The sequence below is a fragment of the Anser cygnoides genome, chromosome 1 (genome assembly GCF_040182565.1).
Source record: "Anser cygnoides isolate HZ-2024a breed goose chromosome 1, Taihu_goose_T2T_genome, whole genome shotgun sequence".
Lineage (NCBI taxonomy): Eukaryota > Metazoa > Chordata > Aves > Anseriformes > Anatidae > Anser > Anser cygnoides.
In genome coordinates this window covers 187,322,413-187,341,327 of record NC_089873.1, presented here as the reverse complement: position 1 = coordinate 187,341,327, position 18,915 = coordinate 187,322,413, and the positions used below count along the sequence as shown (strand labels likewise).

Genomic DNA, 18,915 nt, shown 5'->3' with positions numbered 1-18,915 from the left:
TCATCAACCATGTGGCACAAATCAATGTGAAGTTCACTTTGATAAATTACATATGGGATGGTGAATTTTTTAGATAATTATAGTCTGAATATTTTTATTATATAATCTTAGTATTCCATATGTTGCAATGGCAGTTGATCAGATTTCATTATATTAAGTAGCATTTTAATAAAATATAAAAATCAGGTTCCATGTTATTACATTCTTAGAATTATGAATTCTAAGTTTGCATCAAGATTTTTAACTAAAGCAGTATTTTATCTGTCTTACAGTATAAGTTATCAAAAGATGTTGTTCATGTTTTAGCACATACATATTAAAACATTTTACATTTTTCTGTTTCAGTTTTAGCTCCTTTACTTCCCAGACTGTTCACTTCAAGAGGCAAGTCACATCTCTGTTAGAACTAATGACTGAGATAGCATAGTCTATTTTAACAGTTTTCTAATATATTGTGAATCTGTGGGTAATATAATCAAATCCAGTGTAGCAACTTGACATTACTAACTCTTCTCCTTCTCTTTTTCTCTTCAGTTTTCTAACACTGCAGTAGGGCTCTCACATACTTACCTTTTGTCTTAAGAGCTTAAGAATGCAAATTTGCTAACAATTTGTCTTCTGCTAAATAGATGATTTTTTCAAATTTAAAAATATATGGATGTGTTCTAATATCAGAAGATAGCTTTCTCAAAGGGAAATGTGCTTTAATAGATAATTAATATTCTTTCACCAAATTTAATTTAAAAGAAAGTGCACAGATCTCACAGATCTGGCACTAAGATAGATCATAGCAGATAAATATTGAATCATTTAGGTTTTATGAATTTTACATTTTAGAAATATGTTTTCTTTGTCATGAAGTTGCAGTTGGCTTGCTGAGAATTGTGCACATCTGAGAACAGAATTTAGTTTAATGTTCTGTACCTAGAGCACATTTCATCTATTTTGTCATATGGCTGGTGGCACTAGCAAATATGCCCAGCCAAGCAAAGTATCCCTGATAAATTATTTTGCAACTCTCAAAAAAGTAGTTTATAGTAAAGAAGAAAGGAAATAAAGATAGAAGGATGTGAGGCTTTGGACTATTTTAGGAAGACAAAAGGCTTTGGCAAGCATCTGTCTGGTTACTTACATAGGCTCAATCAACTCAGAATCTGACTTCCTCATAAGCCATGGTGAATTACAGTCTCACAACAGCCTTCAAGAATAAATACTTATTATTGTCTCTGTTATACAAGGAGATTGAGCAACTCACCCAAAAAAAAAAGCCTGAGGAAAGCCACTAACTGTCTTTAATGCATCTTAGTCTTAATGTACCTTAACCTTCAATACAGAATCTTTCTTTCTTCTTCGACAGAGGTCTCTAGATGGAGGGAACTCCCCCACAATGCAAATGTGCCAGGAACACTTGTGAGAAGCAGCAGCCCAGCACTGCCTTAACTTTTAGCAACCATATACTTCAGTGTAGGAATATTTCTAGAAAGCATCATTACTACTTCTCATAAAAGGCTGATCTTCCATCCAAGCCAGCATGGCTGGCTAGTCCACATTATCTTAAAGACTAAATATGGTATGCTCTCTATCCATACTTTTCAGTAGTGTGTCGAGTGTATTGACTTACTGCCCTGTGCTGGGTCATGAGGATTTGACAGCTTGTATTATTATTAATGAGATATAAGACCTTTCACTTCCAGGTCATCTGTTTGAAGTCCAGACAAGACTGGTGGTAACAAAACATTATCAACATCTGTTTTGTAGCCTATGCAAAATAAGCCTTTTGTCTCATTTCAGACAAACTAACAGAAACCATCACAATTTTGCGCAATTTCCAATAGAAAAAATACTTGACGCTGTCTTTATAGGAAATTGGAATAATGCCCAAAGGTTCTACTACATAAAGCTACAGTTAAAATTGTATGGCAGTACCAAAAGAAAAGAAAAGAAAAAAAAAAAAAAAAGTAAATCATCTAGCCCTTGGGGAAATTTTCTATTTCAGGTTCTAACAAAGGACTCATTTACATTTCTGAAATTATTTTGAAGCCTTGCACATGGTCAGATGCAGTAATAAAATCAGTAATACACCAAGGAACTGTATCCAAGGCCACAAAAAGCTCACAAAATAAGTATTTGGGATGGAAAACCAAAATAAAAAATTACTCATCTTTAAATATACATATATTTATTTAGCTACAGTAAAATTTCTTGTGGCCAAAATCAGAGGCTGAATTTTCTTTACAGGAGCTGACAGCTGACCACTGTACACTATCTCCAATAAACTAAATAGTTTGTAACATTTTCTTAACATTTCTTAAGGAGTGATATAGAGGCACATTTTCATTGTTTTTCTTCTGTTACCATCTTAAAATGATTCTAAGGCATGTAGGATCATTTATATCTGTTTTATTAGTGTAGCTAGATGAATGGTGGGCTTTCTTAATTAAATAAAAGAACAAAGACTAGGTTTTCTATTGAGAAGGCAGAATTTGAAAATATTAGATTTTGCAGGAATAAGGTATCATTTGCTTGGGCCGCCAACCAGAAGAAGTTTTGTTGCATCATCTGCTGTCAGAGTAATAGTTTATGCTCTCAATTTAACTTTATAGAGAATAATAGGAAAGAAAGAATCAAATAGCCCATTAGTGTCTCCGTCAGCAAGCACAGACAGCCCAGGAGCACATAGACAAAAGGAGAGGAATCATCCTTATCCCTGGAGCTCCTGGAGGGCAAAAACATGAGAGTGGTTCCAAGAATGCTCTCATCTTCCCTCTCCAGTCCTTCTCCAGCCTCCCTTATGAGTCCTCTCCAGCAAGGTTCTGAGAGCCCTGCCACCCATTACGTGCTGTCCTTCTACTACGGCAGTCATCAGCCATACACCAGCACAGTGCTGGCAGTCTGCAGGGATCCCTGGGGGCAGAAATCAGCAACCACAGAGGAAGCTCAGAGAAGATTGTAACATGGATGTAGTGATGCTTCCTAATCTCCCTTATCCTCCAACAGCTTGCACCTCTGGGGCTTCCAGCATCAGAGGTAGTATTTATTCTCTTTCTCTCTCCACCCCCCACCCTCACCCCCCCCCCCCACACACACACTTTTTTCCTCCCTCCTCTCTCTTACTCCTTTTCTGTTTGTATGAAGGTGGCTGAGGTACCTGAATGAGCTTTTTACTTGTTTTATGTTTATTTTTTTTCTTTAAAGATAATATGTATGTGTGCACACAAATACATGTTAAATAACAAAATGTCAAAGTTCCATTAAAAAACACCCAAAAAAGTCTTAATATTTCTCCTATTTTTTCAAGCTCTTTAGTGGAAACTATTCACTGAATTCAGTGTGTGCTCTTAAGTAGTTCTCTCTTCCCAAAGTCCATTTTTCTTGCAAATCAGCATTCAAGATAGGAATCTCATTGGAGGGGTTGCTTACTTGGGGAAGGGACAGGAATGTGGGAGAAGAGTGATTCCTTTTCCCTTTTTATGGTAGATATTTAACCACACAACTCTTGTACTTCCAAACATGGAAATTTCATTCAGCCAGATTTCCATAGTTTCTGCTTATTATATATTCAGATTTTGATCCTTAAATCTAAGTATATAAAAGAAAAACATATTTGTATGAGTTTAATTTAGAGTATAGATTCAGGCATAAACTGAAAAAAGTCATACTTTTGATATGTATTTGGCTTCACATTGAAAACAACAAAAAAAAATGCCCCACGGTTTCTATAACATCCTATTTTTAGACATCTCAGTATTTGTTCTAATCATTTTTTCCACATTACTATCCAAAATAGCTTAATATTTTATAAGGTGGTTGTCAGTCACAGATGATAATGCTCCTCAGGACACATTTGAAGAGCTCTTCCCTTTGTACCTTACTACTCCCCATTCTAAGCCTCAGCATCCTTGACTTTTAAATGGCAGCTGAATTTCTTGCTTTACAAGCTTTAAAATTAATTCAAGCTCTGTTGTTTTGTATTTATAGAAGGCTAATATACCTGATGTGTAGGAGAGAAACTGCAGAAATACAGGCCTAGACATAAGGAGACAGACTCCACTGTTATGCATATTGTTTCATCTTCACTATGTAATTGATTTCTACATGAAAATCCCTGTTCTCCAAAACCTTCCTAGGACCCTACAGGGACGAACCTACACAGGCTAGTATTAGGAATGCATCCAGAACTGCATTAATGGTACCTATGTTAAACTAAAAGCTTTGACCTATGGACAGGGATTTTTCCAATTTGTTTTTGGCACTAGTGTTACAGAACCAAGCTAGAATAGCAGTCAAGCAGATATTGTGCTTGGTCTTGGTTTTGTTGGTCAAAAATTGTACAAGAGACAACCCTATCCGGTGCATTTAAACAGCCCTCTCTGGTAGCCTGTTCACATGAGTCCTTTTAGCTTGGCTTTCTGAAGAAACAGTATTTATGTGACCATACTTTGTCAGCCTCTGTCTTTGTAACTTCTGAACCTGGAAGCCATTTTGAGCAAAATTTATTTGTATGCAGGAGTGGAGATTTCAGAAGTAATAATAATAATAATAATAAATAATCTGCAGTGAAATCAGGCTGTTAAGAAAAAAAAAAAAAGGAAAAAAAAATAACCTACCTGACAGTGACTGCTGAATTGGTTTTCCTTTTATTAGGTACCAGAGAATCTTTGCAGGAGAGTCTTTAGAAGTTACCAAACTGTAGGAAAGCAAAACATACAATCAACCAGTAGACATAGTTGCACTTGAAAACATTCTTTACTAGTTCTGGTGTTGTTTAGAGACACTTGTGTTTTCAGAAAATCATGAAATCAGAGCTATTTCATCTTAGATGATTCTTCCAAATACACCTAGCAAGTTAGATGCTAATTCAACTGTTTATTTCTTTCTTCCCACACACATATCTGAATAGCTAACAAAATAAGTGAACTTAAAAATATCACAAGCTATCTGAATGTAATACTTCCCTTCAATACTAAAGTCTTAAGAAATACAAGTCTTTCAGTTTATCCAGAAGAGCTTTGACCAGAATGGAGACTGGAAGAAATGAGAGTTGAGGGCTCACATCTTTCATTTCATTTCTAATCAATTGAGCTCTATTGGCATGACAGGGTACACGGGCTGGACTGTATAAGATACCTGTCAAGTCTGGTTCGCTCAGACTCGTGACTGGGATTTGATCCTTCATGTTCCTGACTTATTACAGTGAGTTCCTGTTTCAGTGATATATTGCTATAGTAGGATGCTATCTCTGCTTTCATGTTTCTTCTTCTAATATTAAATATACTTTTCTGAGCTGTGTTTTTTTTTTCTCTTACTTTTTGATTAAATAGTCAACTACAGTGTTTCTCTCACACAGAAAAACTGTCATCTATATGGGCACGTTCAGCACAACTCAAGGCTTTCTAGTCTGAAAAAAGTACCTTAAGTTTTACCTAAAAATGAGGAAGCTGTCGCAGGTCATATTGCATTAGTGTAGTTTACTCACATCTGGATGCACTGCTAAACGATCAAGATCTTGGTTTCTAAAATAGCTTAAATTACTCAGTGCTTCCAAGGTATAGCTTCAGGCAGAGAACACTGTATGAATCTAATTTTGAAGTGGCAAAAGTATGCAATGCAGTAGTGAGGTCCTTATCTCAAACATTCAAGTTTCTGACCAGCTGTAAATCATTAAGAGAAGTCATGATTATTATTAATACTTGATCATCTGGCAGGCTGGCACTTGAACACATCCTGGAACAACACTAACCCCATGTAAGCCACTCTGAGTTTTAGTACAGTTATGAGGTTTTCATGGATGCCACAAAACAAGTCAGCTTTCACCTGCATAGGGAGGCAAAATTTGATTTCCTAAGTTGCTTTAGGCTGTTAGACACACAGGCAATTCTTCCATTAGACCTTAAGTGAGAAGACACCTAGAAAGATGGATTTTGGTACAATACTGAGTTCGTCTCTGCATATACTCTAACCATTCGGTTAAGTGGTTGCTTTCTATCACATTTCAAACTACATAAAGAGATACATATTGCTAGGAATAGTGAAACATACTTTCCTCAGGAAGAATTACCATTTTTTAATTTTTCTTTTAGTGTAAGCAGGAAGGCATGGAATTCAAATAATAATTTACCTATGGAGATACATATGTCACTTAATTTAATAGAAAGTGTCTATATGCTTGAGAGAAAATAACTTCTCTCTTTCTTAAGCAACACTATCTTTAAACATATGGACAATCTCATCAAAACTGTATATTTCAATAGCTTCTTACTGTTTTATTCACAGTTGTAATACATAAAAATTAATTTACATTTTCTTTTTAATCAAACACATTTGTTTGCTGTTATGGCACCACTTAAGAGAATTGAGTTGTTGTAATTGTTTAGCTATTGTTGTTGAAGAAGACGATTGAAGTTGATCTTTGATGTTAGTAGTAGTAGTGTTACATGCTTTATGGAGGAAAGGGGGGGGGGGAAAGTGGGGAAAAATTTGGATATCAGGGCCTATCCACACTGGCAATGACATTCAAACAAACAATAAAAATCAATCCCTCCCTCACAATGTGAAACATATGATTGTGGAAAAGTAAAAAGGCAACAAAGTAAGCTTGGGGAACTCTGAAAACAGGAAAGGAATTGGGGTTGTTATTCAATGCAGGAGGAGAAAAACAAGACTATAACAGTCACATTTAGACTTAGATTCTGTTTTTTGCAATCAAAAAAGTTGTGCAAATTGTTCTCTTTATTGAAACCGTTGAAAGTGATACATAAAGGGAGATGTGTAAATGCATTCTTATAAAAGCCTTGGCTTGAAAGAAGGAGTTACTCCCTGTATCTGCTATAGCGGAGAACAAATTGGGGACAATCATGTAAGTTCAATATATTTACTGCAGAAGTCTTTTTAAAGGGTGCATTGTATCAGATTTTTGATGACAATAGGAACAAAAAAGGCTGAATTCTATGAATTGTTTAGGAATCTTAAATTGTTTATTGATTATTTACGTAGCAGTGCATGCATTATATTAATAATATTAATTTGTTGAAATATTTTTTTTTTTGCTTTTCTGACTACAGAGCTTTTCCCAAAGACTTATAGTGCCTATACCTGTTTCTGCTTGTATACTATGTAATGTATGAACATAAACCTGAAGTTCTTTATGTGCATGAACCTTTTGTGTTACATGTAAATTGTTTCAAGTATAGGGATTTGTAGTCATTTTAAAAGCAGGCTACTGTCAAATACACTTGGCTTTAGAATTGACACCCTGAGGGAATTTCAGTTGTCATATTTCAGGCACATTGTGAGTGATTTTAATAATTATTCTTGATATTTAATTTTTTGGTTTACTTATCAAATTACCAATTGTAGTTTATGCAAACTATTTTACCTAGTAATTAGTTTTAACTTGTCTGTTTCATATTTTCCATTTTAAAGACTTCATGGCAAAGAAACTGGTATGTTTTTCTTTCAAAACAGTGTCAACTCAAAATTAGTTATGAAAATACTTTTTGTCAGAATAATTATCAATAGATTGTAAAATTTAACTGGTCTAGATGATTGGAAATGCTTTCAAGGTATTTAGCTCACCTAGTATTTTTTCACCTATTAATAATCACCAATATATTATTTTTAAAGTTAGACAAGACTAACAAAGTCTGCAGCAGGTAAAAATGCTTGGTTTCATAAATCTGCATATAAGAGCATATATTTTATCCTATTTAGGAATAATTATGGCCCACCATCTTAGCAAATATACCTCTGGTGTAATTCTCAGTCTCTTAAATGCAACACGTCTCTAGCTCTTACAGGTAAAAATAACAGTTCATGAAAACGAAAATGTTCTAATTAACAGTTCATAATATGACTCTTTGGGGGCTTTCTTTTAGAGGTGGAATTGCGTTGCTGTCGTTTTAGTAGGTATCAAACTCTCACCTGATGTAACTTTTCACTTGCGTTGACTTTCTTTGCCAACTTCAAAAATACAAGAACAGAAATGCAAATGCAACAACTAAACGCAAGAAGTGAGGTCTCCGTTTAACAAAAATTAACGGAGAGGAGGAGAGGTTACATTCTTCTTTTATTCACTGGGACCTTCTAATCCCACGATCATTTACTTTCGGAAGGGAAATATTATTTTTAAATGTATACGTGCAGTAGCGTTTATTTTAGAAATGTAAATCACATGTGCCGACCACAGGGATCAGACAGGTTGGAAAATCCTACACTTGAGCAGATCACAGGACGCGTGGATCCGGAGTGACTTCTGCTCTGCTTTTAAGGCCACAACTTCTTTGTTAGGTCGCTGCCGCTCCGCTGCCCGGACCGTTCCGGGGCGGTTGGGAAGAGGCAACGAAGCAGTTCCTAGAAAGAGATGCTCCTGGTCGGAGTCCAAACAGCTGACGAGCCCTTTAGCCAAGCGTCCTTCCCACAACCCCCAAACCTCCTGGTGAATGGGGACAAGCCGCGCCTTCGCTTTTTTCTCCGGGGCCGAAGCGTCCCCAGCGGTGCCGGCCGCTCCTTCCCCGACCGGGGCTGCCTGCCGTGCCCGACCCAGCCCGGCTCGGCTCGGCTTGGCTCGGCACGGCTCCGGCCGAGCCCCCGCCGCCCCGCATCCCTCCTGCTGCCCGCCGTGGTGCGGGGACGAGAGCCCGGTGCCCCCGCACGGCCGCGGCTCGGCGGCGGGGACGGCGCCGTGCCGGTGCCCGGGGCTCGTCCCCATCCATCCCGCGTGGGAACGAGCCCGGTCCTGGGCTCTCGGCTCAGGTGTGCCCGGCTTTTGTTTCAATTAAATTAGCAATTGGGTTTTGGGAAGGGAGCCGAAGCTTCCCCCCCCCGTAGCTCAGTGCCGTATGGAAAAGCTGCAGTATTTTGATTACGCTCTATGTAAACATTTTAATATCGGATCCTTAAAATCCAGAGACTATCCCAAAGGGGATTAAAGCATAATCCTCTGTCTCTATAGCTGTAGTGGATTAATTTCGTATTCTCTCAGTGGCTGGTTTGCTCCCTGAAGGCTACAACAAAAAGGCTCGCTGCTCCTTAAACATGCTATGGAATTGGAAGTTGTAATTGGAGATTTCCAAAGGACAAGTGTAAAAATGACACGCTGCTAATACCGAATATTTTCTTGTGTTGTTCTTCCAGGAGAAAAAAAATATATATACGAAAAAAAAAATTTAAACTTAGTTTGACACCCCCCCCCCAAATCCCATAATTTGACCACTGTTTAAAAAAGGCGTTCTGCCTTTTTTTTTTCCCCCCACGAAAAAAGGAAACCCACGCACAGCCAAACGTTTTCTCATCTGGAAAGTGCGATAACCTTTATTCCTCGCCGCGTCCTAATACCTCCGACGTGTTTACACCGCAACAAATCTGGGGGGGCATTTGAGCAGAGCGCGGGGCGGATGCCAAAGTAGCAGCCTGGGAGCACGGAGCCTTCTCTCGGAAGGAGGAGGAAGCCAGGCACCCCAGCTTTCCCCCGCATGCAGTAACAGGCTAAGGAGCGAATTCCCCCTCTCCTCCGTGCCGGGGGCGCTTATTGTCCTCCCCTGGATATCGGATCACAGGGCCCGGCCTTTTGACCATCGAATAGCGGTGCCTTCCTTTTTATTTTACCCACGCAGCACCGAGGGGAAGAGCTAATTGGATTAAATTGATGGCCTTCCTCCAGGACGCACCCTCGGAAGCCTCCTCGATGCCCGGGCGGAGGCTGCGGCCGGGTGCGGGGCGAGGCCGGGCCTCCACGGAGGAGGACGAGCGCTGCTTGCGGGCGGGCGGCGGCGGTCTGCGAGGCCTCCACCTCCCCCCCTCTTCCCCCCCCCCCCCTTCTGTAAACACAAAGAAAAGGGGGCCTGGGGAATTGAAACCCAAATCCACTTGTAATCGTACAAGGGAATCGGGCGTAATTACTCGAGCAACCTAGATTAAGATTGATGAGCCTTTAAAAGCGGCGTTTCGGATCGATCGCCCTGCCCTTCTTCGCAGCCCACAGCCCGGGTTTTCCCGGCTCGGCTCGGCTCGGCTAGTTTCTCACGGCGAAGGGAGAGAGAGAAGATGGAGGCTAGACGGGGAGAGCGGCAAAGCAGCCCCGGCGCATGTGATTCAGATCAGCTGACTGGGGTCAAGAGGCTACCGTGGTTTATTAGGAGATGGAAAACAATAAAATGAAAGAAAATAGAGTTTGTATCAATATTATGCAGCCTGCCACGCTGGGCTGCTGAAAGCTGTCACTGAAACTGTGCGTTTTAGCTTCCCCTTGTACACACACTAATCCGTGCCTTCCTCTTTATTTATTTTGCAGCGGAAAAAAATGACAAAACATTGTGCAATACAGCCTCAAGTTGGGTGTTACAGTAAAGTAAAACATTAACAACATGACAGTTAGATGCGCTGATACAGGACTAATTTGGGCTAAGTGAGTAATTTGAAGTGTCGCCTGCAAGAGCTGGTAGCAAAGTGCGTGTGCGGTGCCGGGGGAGAAGGAGGAGGAGGAAAGGTCGCATCCGTGCCTGCCAGCCGGGGGGGTGCTGGTGCTTGGGGACCCCAGCCGCAGGCACACGCGGGTTTTCGCTGCCATCCTCCTGAGATCTTCCGTAGTGAGCTTTTTCTGAAGTGCAGGGACCCAGCGCAAGCTTTCTGTCCCTCGCGAGGTGATGCCTTTGCGGGTTCCCAGGAGGTACGGCGCTCGGATGCTGCGCTGAGTTTCTCAGTGCTGGGGCGCCTATCGTGGCCGGGTGTGCACGCGTGGGGATGCGTGTGTTTGGCCGTGGGTACACAGATTACCCTACGCCATTCAGCGGTTTAATCTGGAAGAGTGTTTTACGTTTAATCTTTTCTTTTAATTAGAGCGAGCGAGCGTCCTAAACACCGACGCTGGCAGCTTTAGCAGCAGGCTGCGTTCGTCTCGAAGATAAGATGGCGAAAAAGTGATCCTTTGCTGTCTTTGGCATTAAAGCAGAAGTTCTTCCTTGAGCTAAACCCTAACAATGCGAATGGAGAAGGCTGCCTTCTGCATTAGGTTCCCCTCATCCATCTTCCCAGTGCCCGTGCGAGCGCCTCGTTAAGGAGCGTCCTTGGGCGCAACGTCGTTACCCTCCTTTCGAAAGGCTCCAGCGGCAGCAAATTGAACTCCAAACTCTCTGCCCATAAATACCCTTAACGGGGGCAGCCGTCGCCTGCGTGCGGTGGCCGCCGGGCTCCCAAGACCTCTTCGCGGGCTCGGCCCGGAGGGGGCGAGGGGCCAGCGCTGCTCGGTCGCCCGCCCGCCGCCTGCCCGGCTGGGCCCCCCCCGGCTCCGACACGGCCGCTGCTGTCGCCCATAAACAGCGGGGGTGTTAACGAGGAGTAAAAGGGCACGGAGACAGGGGGGACCTACTCGGAGGAGGCAGCCCCCGCTCCCTCTGACCCCTCTGCGTGCCGCTGCTCGCTGATTTATCTCGCACCCCCGCGCCCCGCTGCTCACCAACTCTTATTTATTTATTTTTTCTTTTTTTTTTTTTCTCTTCTGGCCTGACTGCGGAGTTCAAAGCGCTGGCCGCGGGCAGGAGAAGGGCAACGGCGGCGGTTTCCAAAGCGGGGTTTACGAGGGGGCATCGCCTGGCGGAGGGAAGGGGACGGGCCACCGGGGATGGGCCGGCCGGGGGCCCCCAACCTGACGGCGCTGCCCTTGTCTTGCAGGCCCCGTGGTGCTCAGCACGCCGGCACAGCTCGTCGCCCCCGTGGTGGTGGCCAAGGGCACGCTCTCCATCACCACCACCGAGATCTACTTCGAAGTGGACGAGGACGACCCGGCCTTCAAGAAGATCGACCCCAAGGTGAGTGCTGCGGGGGGCGGCGGTGGCCCCGGTCGCGGACACGCGTGGGCCGGGGTCGTCCCATCCCTCCGGAGTGGGCGCCCTGCTGCCGGCTCTCGCTGCCTTTTAGAGGAAAAAAAAAAAAAAAAAAAAGGCGCCGGGTATTAATGATGGTAAATCCTCTATTACGGCGGCGTGCGCGTTTTTCAACAGCCTTTCGCTCAGTGCCTTTGTATGAACGTGGGCAGATTTAGTAGCTAAGCCAATTGCTCTGAAATCCCTGGAGGTAAGAGCAGTCCCAGACTGCAGCCTTCCTAAGACACAGCGAAGGGCTTTACCCCTTCCGAGGCTATCAGAGAATCTCCTCATTTCAAGAACGTTAGGTCCCCTGTCAGAAAACACGGCGCATTTTAGTAAACACGCTCCCCGCTGAAATGCAAGCTACTGCTTATTTTCTGGAGTTAAAAAAAAAAAAAGGCGGGGGGGGGGGATGGGCATGTACCCAAGACTTGATTCCTGGGAAAGCTGTGTTTTTTTTTTTTTTTTCTTCTCGAGTCACTTACTACTCCCAATTCCCCAGCGCCCCCCTCCACCCCAGCCGCGCCCCCTCCCCAGCCGAGCCGCGGAAACCTTCGCGTGGCTCCCGCCGGGCTGCAGCCGAGCCGGGGGCAGGAGGGGGGCACGGGCAAGGGACGGCTGTGACCGGCTGCTCCCCTCTCCTGCACCTCTGTTCCTTCTTACCGTTGTTGCTTTGTTTCTCATTACCGACCTGGAAAATGTTAGAAGCTTCTCTGGAGAGAGAATAGCGGAGAGCTTTGACAAAAAGCCTTTGGTTTTGCTTTTGGGTTTTGTTTTTCTTTTTCTTTCGTCAGAAATATCATAAGTAATTTCCAGTAAAAAAAATGCTAGCGAACTTGTCTAGATAGAAGCATGGTTTGTAGTAAGGTGATTTCTGCTTGGCGAATAATGTCTGAAACTCGGGACTTTCTTCACAGTGCTGGGGGGGGGAAAAAAAAAAAGATTCTTCCCTAGTCGCTGGGAATAACGGGTTCTTTAAAGGGTACCCGCTGCAAATAGCTGCCAATGGGTGTTACACAGGCGCTCGGCCTCTTTCAGCACTTGTTGACTGTTAGGGTACTCGACAGAATGCTCGCTGTGATTTTGCATTTTGGTCTCAGAGCGGCTTTAAGGAAACGCAGGCTTTAGGAGTAGGAAGAGGCAATTCCTGACCGCTCGCAGTTTGGAGGCACCCGCATGTTTTTTCCCTCTGGATGCCCTGCGAACGCAGGGGCTCCATTTCTGTGAGCAATCTTATCACATTCATAGCGGACTGGTGGGTCAGAAGCAATAACGTTGTTCGCTTTATTGGTGCTGGCTTGACCCTTTCACCTAGACATTTTACCTCCTGCGTCCCTCCTTGAGCCAAGCCGCTGGATTTAAGGGGCAGCAGGCTCGCTGCTCGCTCCGTGCCCTGCCTGCTTCGGGGGCGGGCGGCGCTTCCTCAGCATTGTTTTTCCCCGGGCAGAAACGCATGGGCTCCGCAGAGGAAACCTTTAGGAAATAATTTGTTTTCGGGCGGCTGGAACAATGTTACTGAGTGAATAATTACATCGGTGCCTGACGGTTTGCTGACGGTCAGCTGGAGCTAAATTCTAGTGCGTTTAAACCGCCGATATTTCCTCGTCCTCCAAAACTAGCCAAAATGCAAAATCAGGCGGCTGCCCTTAAGTTTTCCAGGATTTTAGCAACTATCAACAGAACGTCAAAATGCCCAGAACACAGCTGACCTCCAATCGTTCAAGTAGAAAACTTGATCCTGTATTGAAACGCTTACCCACATAGGCATTTTACTTCATTTATTAGCTTGTAATTAAATAAATCAGCAACAGAAATTAAAATCTAAATCACAAAAGGTAATTATCCAGTGTATTTCAAGTGCATTTTCAAATATATAATTCCAATATTCAAGCGTTATTATATAAGCAGAATCCAAATTTCTTTTGAATATATTTAAATAACATTTCAAGTATATTTATGGAATGTTAGAAATAGAACAAGCAATATATATGAAACGAAAAAATGTAAACTTGTTAAGTTCAGACACTTCAAAAGACAATTAACAAAAGTACCATGATAAAATCTACCTTTTTAAATGGTATCTTCTCTTTAGCAGAAAATGTCCTTGAAGTATCCAAAATGGCAATTTAACTTCTGTTCACCAAATCACAAAACACCAACATCCACAATTTCAAAGACAATGTGAGATCACAATATTTGATACAAATTAAAAGGTACACTGGGGTTTGTTCAGGTGGCATATCCAAATAGCTTTTACTCACAGAGGGATTACAGAAAAATACGGGGTTTGTTATAATCCGTTGGTACCGTTCCTAGGCAGAGTGGTCACAATCAAGTTAAATTACAGCCAATTTTGCTTTCCGGATAAGACGCTTTTTTTTTTTTCCTTTTTTTTTTTCTTTTCATTTTTTTCCCTCCCGCGGGAAACCGCAAAACTGTGGTGCAGATAAGAGGCATGATACTTGCTGTTTTTATTTGCGTTTCTCGGTGAAGAGCCTAAGCTATATTCCTTTTTAAAAGAGAATATGAGTTGCATTGTCAAGTGGAAACATCTGACTTTTCGAACAGGAAGCTTAAACTTCATCAGGATATCAGCCGCTTTATCGGGCAGGCCCGCTCTACAGTTACCCCCCTAAAGTTTCTCCAAACTTTTCGGGTTGGTCAGTATCTCCCTAGCCAATCGCCACGTCTGTTTGGCCGCGTTTTCCAGGGCCGAGTGAGGTTTGCCCTGAAAGAGGTCTAAGTTGGGCAAGAAGTAATGCGGGCACCGCCTGCACTGGAGGCAGGAGATGAGCTGCAGTAAAATCCCGTTGAGCCGATCGCCCAAGCACGACTCGTCCCAGTCCGACTCTCGGGGGTGCTTTTCGCATTCGTATGAAACCAGAGTCTTCATGTGATAATTATTCAGGGGCTGGCCCGGCAGCTCCAGGTGGCGGTCCCGCAAGGTTTTGAGGATGGAGAGGCATTTCTTCCTGCAGCCGCCCATCTGCAGTCTGTTCTCGGCTTCGGCGAACTGCAGCACCCAGGCATCGCTCTCGGCCGAGCTCTGCTTGCCGGCCAGCGAGTGGCACTCCTTGGACAAGAGGTTGAACCCTTCGGCCTTGACCTCCGCCACCCGGTTGGGTCCCGGCCAGGGGATGTGGGGAAGCGGCCAGTGGGCAGCGCTCCGCGGCCAGATCCCCGTGCACTTGAACGCCGGCGTGATCTGCACCACGTACCTATCCCTGATCCGCAGCTTCACCTCGCTGGTGTCCGCCACCATCTTTACCACGTCTCTGTAACTGCACTTATCCACGGCTTGAGCCACCAGAGTCTGAAATCTGGAGCGGATTTTGCGAGCGGAGAGGTAGCCAGACGCCGTGATGAACTCCACCCAGAGGGACATGCTCCTCTTGCGCCCGTCGCTCAACTTTAACACGGCGCAGCCCGGCAAGGAGCCGTCGTCCACGAAGTTGAAGACCCCCATCTGGTTCAGATAGAGCACGACTTCGAACTCCGTGGGGGAGATGACTTCCAAGCCCTCGTAGCGATTGTCCATCTCGTTCAGGGAGCTGATGAAGCGAGGCTCCTGCACCTCCACCTCCTTCAGCACGTCCGACACCACTTTGCAGACTTCGCGGATCGTCTTGGCGATGGCAGCTTTCCTGGCTTGGCATTTCTCGTTGTAGTATTTATTCAGATGATACACCAGCTTGGCCTGGGCCGCGATCATGTTGGGGCAGAGATCCGGATTGTACACCGGAGTCTCGCAGTAGGCTGTGGGATCCAATGCGGCTGCTAAGGCTGGAGCCAACTTCAGAGGAGAAACAGGCTGCTGCACTCTGAAACGTAACAAATGTTTTTCAAAATGCGCTGTGGCTGCTGCTCCTCAGATGCTCTCTTCCTGCTTTTTTAGATCAGCCGTCTCGAAGTGTGTGTGGCGGGGGGGGGCGGGCGGGGGACTGGAGGGGGCGATATTTTTCCTCCCCCTTTTTTTAAAGGGTCCGTGAGTGAGAGGAAAGCATCGAGAGCTGCACCTTCCCCGGCAGCAATAAAAACAAAAGTTGCACTGAGACACAGCGAGGCTTCCAGTAGTCAAAATAATAAAACCTCTTCGTATTTATTTATGTTTTCCCGTAGTAATCACTGTGTGTGTGCAGGGCGGTTAATCAGATGGTGGAAAAAGTGCCGCGTGTGTGTGTGTGTATATGTCAGAAGAAGCTGGCTGTTGGTTTGTATAAGAGCCCAGATGCACTCGTGTGGAAATTATAAAGGCAGGGCCAGGCAGGCGGGCGGCCAATCGCCACTGGGCTCGTCACTGCAGCCTCTTTCAGCTCAAACCCGGCTAATTAATCCCTCTCTAGGAGATAGATATGTATACGCACACGCACATATACAAAGGTAGCCGGTTCCCGGCAGAAAAGCGCCGGGAAATCGAGGGACACCACTCTCCTCCCGGTGTAACCCCAAGGGCAGGGACGTTTCCAAAGGACCCTGCGCAGCTCCGTTCCCAGCGGGTCCCCCGACGGCGGCGTCGCGCCCGCAGGTGCGGGTGGCTGCTCCCCAGGGGGCGGCCAGACAGCCAGGGCCCCCGGTCCCGGCCGGAGCCCGCCCGTAAGTTCGTTTAGAGCCGCCCTCCTCGCATCCCGAGAGCGGTCCGTGACTGCCAGCGGGAAGTTTTGGCTCTCCCGAAGCGGCCGGGGAGCGAGGCGGCAGATGCACGGCAGTGTAGTGCCCTTCGGAATAAAAGTGTGCCGCCAAAGTCCGCGATCTGGGGGCGTTTTCGGCGGACCTTCTGGCGGGGTCGAAGCGATCTGGAGGTTTCAGGCGTTTGTGCATTGTGTCTCGCCTTGCTTTTTGTCTTCCTACCTTCTGGAGGGGAGAATCGATCGCTAAACGGGGCTGTCAGGTCTTTTTCACGCTCCCTCCAGAAAGCAAGTAGCAGATCCGAAGGGTAAATCTCCTCCGCCAGCTCCTAGCTTCGTTCCCGTGCTCCGCGTAGCGCTCCGACGTGTGGCGAAGGCTGGGTGTTCGGCTGCTGTTGGAGACGTGGTGGCACCAGGAGCACCTATTAATTTCAAACCTGGACGGCTCATTGTACAGCGGGCTCTGCTAGCAAGCTGCGTTTAGTAAATGCGCTCACGGGAGGGATGCTAGCGACTGCAAACGTGCTGGCATGCTGCTCATCTGACACCTTGGGTTTCGTGCGCGTGATGCGTAATTAGCAAATTTCTCCTTCGGTACCTTAAGTGGTAGCAATCGGGACCTTTATTTGCACATAAGACCGAGTGGCAAACTCTTCTACCGAGCTTCACTCTAAGAAAACCCTAAATTATATATATATATATACACATACATATATATATATATATATATAAAAGAAAAAAAATACACCCAAGCTTTTCATCGCTTGTCTTTAAGGAATCTTTAAGCTGCTGCCCAATTATTAATTCTTAAAGTGACTGTCACAGACGTATGTGTCGCTAAGGAGAGGTCATAAGGCAAGGAACATCTCACGACATTTATTCACCGCATTAAGGCGACCAACTTTCTTGCATACAGCGGAGAATTTCTGACTTTGCGCTCGCCTCCCTCGCTCTTGGCGTTTCTGCGGGCGATCCCCCTTGTCGCTTCCTAGGAGGAAGCCGATGCGGGAATCATTTTTCTGACCATTAGTAAAAACAAGGCTAGGACCGGCTCGGGGCTCCTCGCCGAAAACCTGCAGGTGACAGCTCGTCCCGGAGAAGCCTTCCCTCCCCTCGGCCCGCCGGCGGCGGGGCGGCCGCTCCCCGTCTGTTTGGGGCCAAAACGGGGCCGGTTTTCCCCCCAGCTTTTTGCGGGGAGCTTTTTTGACAAGTAGGGGCGGCTGCCCGGCGGGGCACAAGTGGCTCCCCCCGGCCCCAGCTCCTTCCCGGGGTCCGGGACCCCCCCCAGTCCTCATGGACTCCGCGGGGCAGCTCCCCCCCGTGCCGCGCAGGCACCCGTGAGGTCCCCTCCGGCTTCAGGGGGCGGCCGGGACACCCCGGCGGCGGGCGGGGAGGGGAAGGATCCCGCCCCACTACCCCCGGGGCTGGGGCTGAGGTCGGTCCGGGGCCGCCCCCCCTCCCTGCCCGCCCCCCGGGGCCGCGGCGGTACCGGGAGCGCCCTGCCCGCAGAGGGCTTGGCCGGGCAGGGGGCACGGAGGGGAGCGGAGGAGGAATGGGAAGGGGCAAAGCGGGAGGGTCCCGGGGCAGGGGGACCCCCCGGCGCGACCCCTCCGTCCCTTTCTGGCCGGGGGGGCGGCTTTTTGGCGGTGTAAATCAGGCCGAGCTCCTTTCCCTGCGAGGTCGCGCACCGCCGCCGCGTAAAAAACGAAAGTTGAGGCGGACGGACAAAAGGGGTTTGGCTCGCTCCCCCCATCTCCGCCAAGGGGAGCAGCCGTTTCCTGTGGGATGACACGCAGTCCCAAACTCCGAAGTGCGAGTGGAGCCTTCAGCTGCACGTTGAAGATGGAAATGTTTCGGGGAAGGTTTTGTTTGTTTTCACCCGGTGGGTTTTCGCTCAGGAAATCCAGTTTCTAAAGGCAAGAGGCGATATCTCGCCCCTTTTAACCGCCAGGAAGCTGAACTTTCGTAATGTAGGAAAATTAATCGAAATTAAAATTACTTCTTCTCTGCCAAATCACAGCCGTCCCTATATAACGTTAAGATTAACCCCCCGTGTCAAATAATGCAGGTTATATGTATTGTATCTCGGCGGCTGTGGGAACTGTTGTGCCTATCAGGCTTAGCCTTGGCTGGGTTATGTTTACCACTAAAGGTTACGATCAATTTCACTACATCATTTCATTTCACACACACAAAAATAAACACTTGATAGCTTGAAAATATGTGGATTTAGGCATGCCTGACACCAGTCAACCACTGAAATGTGACTGTTAAGGTGACCTGATCGTTTCAAATGACACAAAGTCGGTGGTTTGCTTTGGATTCTGAAAATGATGATATATCTGACTTTACAACATATAAAATATGAATATATTCCAGGCGTCTGACCACTTAGCACAGTTACTTTTTCTTTGTAGTTATTAACGTGTCCT

The 18,915-nt window shown here is 45.7% G+C and overlaps 2 protein-coding genes across 12 annotated transcripts in view; one reads left to right on the top strand and one right to left on the bottom strand.

Moving 5' to 3' along the window:
- Positions 1-18,915, top strand: part of NBEA (neurobeachin) — a 521,005-nt gene that overhangs the window by 348,075 nt on the left and 154,015 nt on the right. For 6 of the 11 annotated variants that reach the window (XM_048081215.2, XM_048081222.2, XM_048081214.2 and 3 more), the window contains 2 exons: positions 346-384; positions 11,665-11,801. In XM_048081215.2, coding sequence (XP_047937172.2) covers positions 346-384; positions 11,665-11,801 — 176 coding nt within the window. The remainder of the gene's footprint in view (positions 1-345; positions 385-11,664; positions 11,802-18,915) is intronic. The other 5 variants (XM_048081219.2, XM_066989702.1, XM_066989700.1 and 2 more) reach the window with 1 other exon arrangement.
- On the bottom strand, positions 4,671-17,329 carry MAB21L1 (mab-21 like 1). Its single transcript, XM_013192589.3, has 2 exons — positions 13,925-17,329; positions 4,671-4,687 (listed from the first exon to the last, which is right to left on the bottom strand). The coding sequence occupies exon 1, from the start codon at positions 15,568-15,570 to the stop codon at positions 14,491-14,493; it is 1,080 nt and encodes a 359-aa protein (XP_013048043.1). The 5' UTR covers positions 15,571-17,329; the 3' UTR covers positions 4,671-4,687; positions 13,925-14,490.

What these genes read in the sequence shown, in the direction of transcription:
- MAB21L1 (XM_013192589.3), bottom strand. Translation starts at nt 15,570, where the DNA reads ATGATCGCGGCCCAGGCCAAGCTGGTGTATCATCTGAATAAATACTAC.